Raw genomic sequence first — 12,395 nt, forward strand, 5'->3', positions numbered from 1 at the left:
AGGTTTCACTACTTTTTTTGGGCATAGAATGTCAAAGACAGTTTATCCTGCTAGTGTTATCCAGCCCTAAGACTGCTGCCTTAGGTCTAAGAGATTTGTAATTGGTTTGTGTTTCTTTGAAGAACCTGATGTATATCACAAGCTTATGAAAATATGACACTCCTGGTGGCGCCATATTTATGCATATCCTCACACTGCCACCCATAATAAATTCATACTTGAATGCATTTAGCATAGAATATCATTAACCAAGAATTTCCTTGACCTTGGTGGTTAGTGGCCACCAAGATCATGTCATAATGTGTCTTGAATTACAGTATTTCTTGATCAGAGTGTGGTGCAGATTGCGCTTTTACAGCGAAATACTGTACCTCCTGAAAGAAACTGCCATTTTCAAAGTCATTCTTATGAACATGGCCTTACAAACACATCCCATGATCCACAAGTACTGTAGATTTCCTACAAATATACTGTATTCTTCTTGGTATTGATTTTATAATCAAAGACTCTTTAAGATAGAGTGCTAATAATATGAAACAACATTAACTCGTGCATTGTAGCAATCTTCTCAAACGTAATAATGCTTACTATGTCAAAAGACACCTAACTAATTTATTGCATAAATCATAGCCATAATGATTGAATGAAATATTTTGCACTTTTAATTTTCAACAGCCGGGTTTTTTAATATTTCCATGAAAATAGAATGCCAACAGGTGTGAGCTTAAGCTGTTTCAAACGAGACTTTATAACCACACACTACATATGTCAGTCAGTCAAAATAAACATTTCACGTCTAAGCAAGCTTTTGTCAACATCTAATGATTAAAAAAAACAACTGTTCCATCTTAACTCACTCCAGCAAATAGTGCCTTATACTTTAAACAACTTAATGTAAAAAAATGTGGTATAATTGAAGGGGACAACTATGTTACCTGCAGACTGCTTCGGCTTCAATATAGCGGGAGTGTCTGGAGTCGATGACGATTATTTCATGGTGTTTGTCAAGAAAGCACTCAACTGCTGACTCTGGAGTGCGTGCTATGTTGCATCTGTACCCTGCGCGGTCACAAGCCCACCAAAATCCATCACTCTGGCTGTCCTCTTTGTCAAAGACTAGAAGAACCTTAGAGATGGAAAGGAACAAAAAAGACATTTCTTGAAATGACACTGTTTCAGGAAGCACTGTTTTGCTTAGAACTAATTGTTTACATCTAATTCAGGGTTATACTGTATTAATTCATGTGTGACAGGCTTTAAAGAGAGCAGACTGTAAGACTGGTGGATAACTCACTGAGGGATAATCATAGTCTGACTCAGAATTTCCTCAAATCCTGTGTGTTAAGAAACTGCAAAGCTATGTGAGTCAAAGTGCACACATTTCTCAAAGTGAGCTTCTACAGTATTAAAAATAGAGCATGACAAACCTCACCCTTTTTACAACATCCAAGAGATTCATGGATGAAATTTAAATTTCATGTAGATTTGTTGAGAGTTCATTTCAGAACATAAAGTACAACTATAGTTGTTAAAATAATCAGTTTAAAAATGTCTCTTACTCCCTAATTTTTTACTCAAAACCATCTGTCTTATATACACAAAGTGTAAATATAATTTGTGTAAATTACTTAAAGTTATAAATCATGAATAACTTTATTATGGGAACCATACTACAAAGTATGGGAAGTTTTAATCCTGTAGCATTAACTTGCAAGATTGTGAAGAAATCAATTAATTTTTCCTCTTGATTTGTTTGACCTCTTTATACTGCTTTCTATCCATGCAGATCACAAAATATATATGTACTCTCTCACATATTCATGTATGTTTCCTGGTACACAGTGTTAAAATATATAATAAATATATGAAATAGAGAGCTTCAAAAGACTACCATCAATATATGACATGTAAAATCATTAAGGGAAAGAGCGAAGGACTTCTTTGTTTTCGTAATCACTTCATAATAAAAAAATTTTCAGTCATTTCTTTATGCTGCCTTTATTTTATTAGATTACAACCTAAAGAAAATGGCCTTTGATTTTAAATACAAGCTACTGCAGGACAGTCACCTAACAATCACAAAGAACACACAGTACATAGAACATAGAACTACATAGAAATGCATGTTTGATGATGTGAGATACAGAAAAAATGCATTAATGTACTATTAGAATTATATATAGTATATAATTATTATTGGGTGGTGCAGTGGCACAGTCCAGGGAGCCTGGATTCAATTACTGATCTGCATGGAGTTTGTATGTTCTCCTCATGTTCGCTTGGGTTTCCAATGAGCACACCAATCTGTGTCTGTGTTTCCTGCAATGGACTAGTATCCTGTCCAGGGTGTATCCTTCCTTGTGCCTGTTGTTTGCCAGGATAGGCTCCAGCTCCCCTGCAACCCTGTATTGGATTGGAGTCTCTATTTTCAAAGAAATAAGATTTCAATGTCGTGTATACTGTATATCTGTGCAAAGATGAAGATACTGTACAAAAATCAGATTTACACTAAAAATATTGTCTTGCATTCTTCAAGATAGATAGGACCCCAGGTCCAGAAGTGAACCCAGGGCCCCAGCACTGCAAGGCAGCAATGCTGACCACTTGATCACCGTGCCATCCTACTTGCACAAATTATTATCCATATAGTTCAATTACACCACAAGTCATAGTCTCCCATGGGCCCTGACTCGTGATAGAGACTCCTACAATATTATCTCATTACTCCTGTAGCGGCGAGGCTTAATAATAAGGCAGAATTAAGTGTTTCTGAGCTTTCCCAAATTAGGCCTCATTTCTCTGTTCATCTCTGTGGTGCAGCCACAGAGAAACCATTCATGCAAGGTGATTTAAGGTCCAAGGACAGCTCCCAAAGGGGGATGCACTTAGCTAAGCCTGGCTATCATGATCAATGGTCATCCATTGGTGCCTATCTGTCTAGGGAGTGCGAGTTGGACATCTGGATTGCATTCCTAAGTGTCAGGACTAAGTGACTCATATCTCACCTTGATCAACCAATCAGGGACTGGTAGGGCCGAGTAACCCACGTGGGACTCTGATGCCCATGGAACTTTCAGCCAATCAATGAGCTGAAGTTCCTCCAGGTAAAAACAGGCAACACAGAGAGCCTGAGAGTTTCAGATTCAGAAAACAAGATTCAGAAGGGATTCTGGAGAGGATTCTGTGGACTGTTCTAAAGGGAATTCAAAGGAGAATTCCAGGGCAGGACGGCCCAGGAGCAGAAGGCTCCCAAGGGCAGGACATCCTCGCAGCGCGCCTCCTGACCATCCTGAGACTCAGCCCGGACAACCACGGAATGGCCAGTGTGTCCGAGTGCCAGAACTTTCCTTTGTTCTAAGAGTCTAGAGTGGAGGTTGCCAGAGAGTAACCAGCAGCAGGCCTCGTGAACAGGTCGGAACTGTGGACAGCTGAATCACTATTCAGAACTAGCTCTTCATTAGGAACGAACCGGTCCTCTTCCTGACTTGCTGGGACCCACAGTCATCTTTTCTCCTGTGCACAAACTTTGCTAGTTAAAGCCAACACTAACTAGCCGGTCAGTGAGCATCAGCAACGCACCGTCGCGAGCCGCACAGCACAGCCTGGCACCGACCCAGAGAGCGCGGATTGGACAGCAACAGCCTGCAACTGTTTCTTTGTGCCCGCAGGAGATCTGAATCCCCAAAGATTGGATGAGTATTCAACTTCAATGCATTACAGCTCAAGAATTCAATTGTTATCCCAACCAGTTGATATCAATTTAATTCCTAAGAGTTATGTACTTGTTTCGAGTATCTAATGTAGAAGTTATAACCAAGTTCATTTATGAAACGGTCTTAATGAATGATATACTGAACGTATGTCCTCTTGATATATGTAACACTTCGTAACTGATTGAATATATATCTTTTGTATTCTGATAACCCTCTCGATAAGATCTGTTAGTTTAAGGCATATTCTATGTATTAATAAATGTATCCTCGTGTATTAGTACCTGTGTGTGTGCGTTGTTTGAGTTATGTCGCATGGTTGGACTCTAAAGCCATCAAAAGAATCAACTTTGTGATTTACTGCTACAATTAATAATTGTCTCAGTAAATGCCCAAACCCTACAGAACTGGTGCCTTCAGAGAGCCACTAACATTACATATTTGGCGTCCCTGAACGAATATGAATCACTACACTCCCATGGAACGATAAACGTAGTAGCTTAAAAATAGACTTCTTTTAAAGTAAGTAAACTATCAACATTCAATAAAATTAAAATATTTATTTAAAGGGGAACTGCTGTTTTTGTGAATTTTACTGGATTCTACAAGAAGGGTTACATAAAACACCACTATGAAGATGGCTTACACATCAAACAGACAAACTAAAGACTTTTTGAGTGGTCTTTAGTCTAGTTATTTTTTTAACTGAAAAATTACTAAAGGACAGAAGAATTCAGCATCTATCAGAATGGAAATTCCTAAAGTAGCACTTTCGAGCGCACAAATATAATTGCATAAAATGTAGATTATAAACTTGCAGGCAGGACTACTGGCAGATCAGTGAAAAAAAGAAATAGTATCTCACCCAGATCGCTGACCTGTGGAGTTTCCAAGACAGCAATATTTTAAGAGGAAAAAAACTCTTGTGCAGTGAAAACAAATCTTTTTTTATTAGCTCACAAAGGAGAAAACTAGAAATACAGAAAAATGAAGAATGTGCTTAAAAGAATTTTCTCACAAAGCCATTACTGCTTGATCGCCAAAAGAAAACCGATTTTTTTTAGTGTCCACCAAAAAAAGGCAAAGCTATCCTTGTGTGAAGTGTATTCTTTTCATCCTCACGGTTTTCAAACTATTTGCAAACATGATAGTATAATCACTCTTTAATAAACTATAATCAGATTAAATTACAACACAGGTCCTTACTTGAATAACTGTAAGTGATTCGGTTGTCTACTCCATTTACCAATGCAAGAAACAAGTTTCTGAAATATTCTCTCCTCTCAGGACCACCCCTACCCAAAGAGACTTCCAGGTACACCAAAGCAGCTGACAAGTGTGGTGCTATTACAGTGTATTAAAAGGACCAGTGCAGTATATCAGTGGATAAAGACAGCTAATGAGCACGTCTGCATATTGTTCTCTTTTACAAGACTGACTACTTAAAGGAGGTTACATCAGCAATGAAAAATACCCCCTGAGGCTAACCATCTTGTTGTTGAACACCCACCGGTTTCTCATTTCTGTCTCCTTCCCAAGATCCACAAACTTGATACCTAAGTATGTATGCTTGATTGTGTTGGCATGTTACTGCCCCCAACTACTCAAAACTCCGCTTTCCTAGACAATTTAATGAGACCACTCATCGAGGATTTCGCATCAAGCGTGCTCTGACTGATTTCAATTTCAGGGTCTGAATGTTTTCTGAAGATTTGACCTTACCCATAGACTGTGCATCTGTAAACATGATCATTCCTCATGACAATGGTGTTAAAGCATTTAAATATACATTTAACAAACATCTACATCTTTATCTGACTAACTGAATTGGTTCTCACCCCGAGTGTGTTTTTCTAAGAATTATTTTAATATGTGTAATCTTTTCTATCCCCAGGTCCTGGTCTATCAACCAAGATATGGACAAATAATGTTATCATCTTTGTTGATTGGACCTAAGAATACTACTTCTCCTCCTACACTGGCTTGTCGCTGACCTCTACAAGCATTTTAAATGTTGTGTTTTACCTACTCTAGTAATCTGCTACAGTAATGCCTACATTACTTTACTAACTTGCATCCACCTCTCAAATTCAGTGCTAACGCATCTTCCACCACTCAACTTTTCTGGACATAAACCTTTCTATGAACTACTCAACACTTATACTGTCTGTGTATTACAAACACTGATTCACTTACAGTACAGTATATACATTACAGCTCCTTTCATCCTAAACATAAAAACTCTATCTGACTCTGACTTCATCACTTATGCAGCAACAGACCCAATTTCCAAAGCCTTTTGTGGAACCTTTGTGTTTTTCAGTTTGGAAATTGTTCCTTAACTGCAATTCATAACTGTAACTGTGTAACTGTATCAGTAACACTATATAAAATGTAGTATTCGAAAATACGTAGATTTTTAGCCTGGAATATTAGTGTGAACATATACTGTGAAGTACGTTGTGAGGTGCTTCTCTTTGTGAAGATGCTAATGATTTTTGCCTTCTTTAATTTTCGAAAATCACAACAAAGAAAGTGTTGAGATCATCCCATCATTCTCGAACAAAGAACAAGCTACCTGGACCTAGACTCACAAAAATGATAATAAAATGAATTGCAGAATAATAAAAAAATAGAACCCAAGGATCCTTCTTTTTATCTCACTGCAAATAGCAATAAATAATTGTTAAAGATCAATCCAAGTAACCAGATGTTTAATTCAACCTCATACAGCATCTGTTGTTCTTAATAGGTCTATCCAGGAACTAGCTTCCTTTAAACATTAGCAGACAGGAAACAAAGAAAAGTTGTCTAAAGGCAGCTGGCTAGAACCCAGTATCAACAAGTCTGTTCACTACTGTTTCAGGGTGCTAGAATCTCGCAAAGCAAAGGAAGAGGTCATTCAAGCAGACATGGCAAGACTTCAAAGAAAATGAAGCTGCAGGAAAGCATAGGGAAAAGTGGGAATATATTTAAAAAGGGCAGTGAAAACTTGACAAAACTATTACATAGGCTTTTGTAAATACAGAACATTTTCACAAAGTAAAGGTAATAATAATAATAATAATAATAATAATAATAATAATAATAATAATAATGTTAATTTATATCTTGGCCTAAATCCTATAATCTTTATACATACCTCACAAGTCATGAATGACACAAATCTTTTTTCTCTCTGATATTGTAATGTACAAAAAAACATTGTGGAAATACTCTAGCCATTTGACATGTCCAATATGCATGTTTGGTCATATGTTATTCTATTTCAGTTGTACAAACTGACACTGGACCCCACCTCTCACACCTTTCCCTCTTACTCACCAACACAACTAAAACTGTTTTCCAACCTCATTCTGATCCATGAGAAACTGAGTCATTTTTCCAGGAAGCTCTAATAGAGTTCAAAACCCAGAGGACAGTCTGTCATTTTTTAAGAAATGCTCTTCTGTTTGTGAGTCCTTGTAAAAGGTCAATAATCTTTCATCCTCGGGTTGCATAACTATGGTACTACCTTGTGAAATTCAACACAGCAGCAGTGGAGGTGGTCTATGTTTGTGGGTATGTGCAAAGCAAGCTCTATGCTTTTTTTCTGTGTACTTTCACTGGCTCTGCCACTGTATACACTACAGCACTGATATAGAGTTGGTAAAAAAAATCTTTCATGTATTGCAAACAATAAGTAATTTACAGTAGTACATATTATTTTAAAGCTATACGTTCCCAGAGTACTTGAATATCATTCAGTAGAATATGCTTCTCAAGCGCCATTATTGTTTTCCCTGTCATTTTTTAAGTTACTGGTGTTGTCAGTCAAGATGCTACAAGGCCCAATACAATCAAAATTAAAAACACAGCAGCTGTAACAAAATTTACAACAGCACTTAGTATTTTAGATACTAAGATGTACTTGTGAACAAATGCTAGAAGAAGTAGTTTCATTACAGTGCAAAAATCATTGTGGCGTGAGGTAATTAGAAAAATTTGAACGCACCAGTGTACACAGAACCAAACTTGAACGCTGTTAAAGTTAACTATTTAAATGCATAGGGATTATGGCCTAAGAGATTTGAGGATGCAAGTGCAGGTCTGAACTGCACAGAGTCCCAAGGAAGAGCTCCAGTGGCTCTTGAAGCCCCCCAGGGGTATCTGGTTTAAGGTTACCAAGGAAACGAGCAGTTTCACCCCTGGTTCTCCCCTCCAGAACTGACAGGGGCATCCAGCCCCAGGGTGTTTCCCTGCAAAATGTCCGGAGAGGAAAAGGCAGCCATTATTATTAACCAAAATGTTTCACATTGAAAACCATTCACAAACCTTTTTTGTGCTGTTCCCAGTAATTACAGGATGATCAATCATATTTTCTGCATATTGGCCTTACATGAGAAAATGTTTGCAAAATAGGTATTCTGTAATTAAATTTACAGTTTTCAAAGGCTAGAAGGCTCTTACAAAATCCAATGAAACAGAGCATAAACTTAAGGTTTTTTATCTGTACAACAGACTGTTCCTTCGCCTCATGAGTTAATGCATCTACAGAAGGCAAACATTTTATAGTTTTTGCAAACATTATGGTGTATTCCTTTAACACGATATCAAGCTCAGTAAAAATGCATTTTCTTCATTACGAAGTGTATCTTCACTGTGGGAGGTGTAAGAAGGCAGTTTTGTAACTATGAAATCAATAAATCATAAAAGTGAAAAAATAAAATACCATAACAACACTCTGTTCTTCTCATGTTGGAAGCATTATAATACCTGTATATATAAAATAAGAGAAAGTACCCAATATGGACAATTACAGAAATCTGTTTGGTAACACTGAGAGAAATTACTATAATGCTGCTATTTGCATATGATAATTAATCATAGTTATTTACTTATTCAAAATGCTGCTATTAAAAATCTGCAAACTTTTAAGTGAAAATATACTATTACTGTTCCCTGTCTACTATGACATTATAGACCAGATTCAGAATAATAAAGAATCTGAAAAGTTAGTCTAGAAAGTCTGCAAATTTTACTCATGACCCCTTTTGTGCAGATCAGGTTTTGAAACAGGGACAGCAGTCATTTCAAGGTGTTGTTGGCACTTGACCACGATGTTAGGTCTTTGTTTAGAAATCCATTCCTCACAGTACTTTATCAAGGGTTTTTTTTTTCAGAAAATGCATTAGTATGAGCTAAAAAAATAAACATTTTCAAACTGAGAAGAATTAAAGTGACAGCTAAAGTCATCAGAATGACCACATTTATTGTTTCTAATATAAATATTACAAAGTAGTCCAGGTGGGTAGCTATTTCATCATGTGTAGTCTGCAAAGGAACAAGTAATAGGTTTATTACAGCCTAAACATTGTGTTTTCTCTTTTCAGCATGGAATAAACCTATTACTTGTTCCTAAATATGACAAATTTAAGTGTCTAGTTCTGTAAAGGTCTGCATTGCTCCTATTTTACACTTTTCAATGCCTCATTTTTTGTCAGAGCTTCTGTGCAATTCTTTTGATGTTTGTCCTTCAATGCTATTTTTAAGTTACCTACAGTAAGTATTCCAGCTAAAGAAAGTGTCTGAAAAGTTTTTCTTTGTCAGATCTGCATTTTATGCATCCTGTGAAGCTAATTATTGTTGGAAATGTTAATAAAAATAATAATCCACCACCACCAGTGTGCAGCCCTACCTGGATGATGCAATAGCACCCATAGAGCACAAAGAATGCTCACCACACATCAGCTATCAATGAAGAGAAGAACAGAGCATTGAAGCTTTCAAGAGATTCAAGAGATTATTAGGAGGCCATGATTAGTAAAAGCCAGGGAGAAATTAGGCCAGGACACCTAATTTAATGACCACAGAGAGTCAGGACCTCAGTTTTACATCTCATCCAAAGGACAGCACCTGTTTACAGTACAGTTTCCCTGTCACTATACTGGGGCATTAGGACCCACACAGGCTGCAGGGTGAGCACCCCCTACCAGTCCCACTAACACCTCTTCCAGCAGCAGCCTTAGTTTGTCCCAGGAGGTCTCCCATCCAGGTACTGACTAGGCTCACACCTGCTGAGCATTTAGTGGGTTGCCAGTTTTGAGTTGTGAGGGCAATATGGCTGCTGGGATGTAACTTGAATAATGTCAGAGTAGAAAAAATAACATGAGTTATTAACTCTACACCCTTAAATACACATTGTAGTGTAGGATAACAAATATAATTTTTCTTCTCACAGCTGCTGTAAGAGATGGAATGGTTTTAGGGAGGGGGTTTGTCTGTCGTCTCTTCTTTAACATTCTTATCAATCTAATTTATGCCAAATTTCTTTACTTGCTGAAAAACGAACTTTGACCATCATGCAACTATGCTGAATAGGATATACAATAATTATAAATGAAAAATCCAACTACACCCTGAAAACTGACATCTACTATGAATCATACCTTATCCATTAATTGACAGACTTGAATATGTTACACAGAATCACTGCATTTAAACCTCATAACAGTTTATGCTATTGGAAAACTTCCTGAGATGCTTATCTATTAAAAGCTTTTATTCAAAAAGATTGAATGTTCCACCAGGCAGCTTTTGTTTTCAAATCCAGTACTAGGGTCCAAGTAGATGACTGTTACTTGGGGCTCTCAATGGACAGTGCTTATTTGGTTTGGTTAGACTGAGGTTTAAGTGTCACAGTAACAGCAACCTCTGAGCCCATGTGCTGTCACCAAGATCAAATTTGCTGTCAAATCTTTGTCAGTTCAGTAGTAGGTGCCCTGAATATGCATGTGCCCTGGAGAACGTGACTGCGTTGTCTATTAGGCAAAATGAACTGAGAGTGGTGTTATATGTGTCTGCTCCAAATTGGAGTTTATTAGAAGGAAAAGCACTGCCTTTTTAGAAGCTTGCCAAATTCTCTCTTTTTTGAGGCAAGCTTGTCTAACCCTCACATGAACTGTCAAAGCATATTGTGCTCAGTATCATAGGTACTATAGCAGAATGAACCAGGCACACTAAACTCAAGCAGAACATATCCTGTCATATCTAATAAAAGCATACTGTCCATCATAAACAGATGAATTAAATTTGTCTCTTGCACTTTAAGAGTCCATCATTCATGAGTCCTTTTGAGACCAAACTGATATAACATTGTTTCCACAAGAGAAAACCAAAGGAAAAACATAACACTGTACATCATTCTTTAGGATTTCTTCAGTCTTTATTCCAGTCAAACAAACAAGTTAAAAATGTTGATTTCTGTGTCAACTTCACTGTTGCCTTGAAGAAAACATTTGTAGAGACACAGCTGAGATTATGCTTAAGCCTTTAGTAAAGAAAAAAAATCAATTGAAAATGTTCTTGTGATTAAATAATACACACAAAAAATACTGTACATTTTCCAGTTCACAGAAATTCACAGATAACCTAGACCCTCCCTGTGCTGCCTCCATTCTTTTGAAAATAACTTTAATTCTTCTGGAGCTATACAGTATAAGATTATTATGATGGTAACTTTTAAAAATTTGAAAAGATGACCACTGTTGCCATAATAATAATCCACTATGTATCTTCTTTGTTCACATACAATTTTGGAAAACCTTTTGTAGATTTGGTGTACCGGTGGTTGATACCTGCTGGGATTCAATCACAGCTGCTTGTGATCAGAACAGACATATCATCATTTCCTAAACAGTGACAAACTCTTTTACAGCAATAAATGGGGTCCTCATGCCGCAGGATAAGTCTACACTGAGTTTCAAAGGCCTGATGTCACTTTTGTAACCTGCAGCCTTTTTACATTCTACCCCTCTAAATTGGTCCTTCTCTGCAGCAACCTCAGTGACTGACAGACATCAGCCTATGAAATTGGAGTCTTTGCACCAATGCCATTCCCTAGTCCTGTACCTGGAGGTTCACATCCAAGCTCTCAATTACCCACTTGAACCTTTGATTGATTTCTAGGATTAACTTGAACTGTTTTGATGGTTTTAAGCTCTTAATCATGTTAGAATTTGCCTTTAAACTATTGTATGTAATAAATGGCAAAACTCTAAATTTCTGAGTTGAAACAAAAAACCTTGCAATTGTTCCAGGCACCTTCTTAGTTCAATTATGTATCTAAGCTCAGCTGGAATGAAAGCCAGCAGGTTTGAGGGCCTTCAGTACCAGATAGTGGTAAACGGTCACCTGTCACTGGAGCATCATGCACTGTTTAGGGTTCAAGGAGGCAATGTCTCCGTTTCACTAGATTATAATTTAAGTATACTCTCTTAGCTGCATTTCCTTGAATTTGTTGAATGTGCTTTTAGAATTTAGCTTATATAGCCACAGTCAACTGAACATTATTTACATCTGGAGGTGAAATCTATTCATCCTGTTCATGTTTTTTAGTCGCCTTTGAATGTTGATGTTTTGCTGGAGTGGTTTTGGGCAGCACAGTGGTTAGCATCGCTGCTTCACAGCACAGGGGCCCTGTGTTGAGGTCTGGACCTGGGGTGCTGTCTGTGTGGCGTTTGCATGTTCTCCCCATGTTCGTGTGGGTTTCCTCCAGGCGCTCTGGTTTCTTCCCACAGTTCAAAGACATGCTGGTAGGTTAATTGGCTTCTGGGACAAATGGCACGTGTGTGAGTGGTGTGTGTGCCCTGCACTAGACTGGCATTCCATCCAGGATTTTGCCTTGTGCCTGTGGCTTGTATTGGA

At 37.6% G+C, this 12,395-nt stretch overlaps 1 protein-coding gene across 5 annotated transcripts in view; it reads right to left on the minus strand.

Moving 5' to 3' along the window:
• pde8b (phosphodiesterase 8B) overlaps positions 1 to 12,395 on the minus strand; it is a 102,143-nt gene that overhangs the window by 41,917 nt on the left and 47,831 nt on the right. For all 5 annotated transcript variants that reach the window (XM_088629621.1, XM_088629620.1, XM_088629619.1 and 2 more), the window contains one exon: positions 936 to 1,126. In XM_088629621.1, the coding sequence (XP_088485747.1) occupies positions 936 to 1,126 (191 nt within the window). The remainder of the gene's footprint in view (positions 1 to 935; positions 1,127 to 12,395) is intronic.

Source organism: Lepisosteus platostomus, chromosome 4, assembly GCF_059453375.1.
Source record: "Lepisosteus platostomus isolate fLepPlt1 chromosome 4, fLepPlt1.hap1, whole genome shotgun sequence".
NCBI classification, from domain to species: domain Eukaryota; kingdom Metazoa; phylum Chordata; class Actinopteri; order Semionotiformes; family Lepisosteidae; genus Lepisosteus; species Lepisosteus platostomus.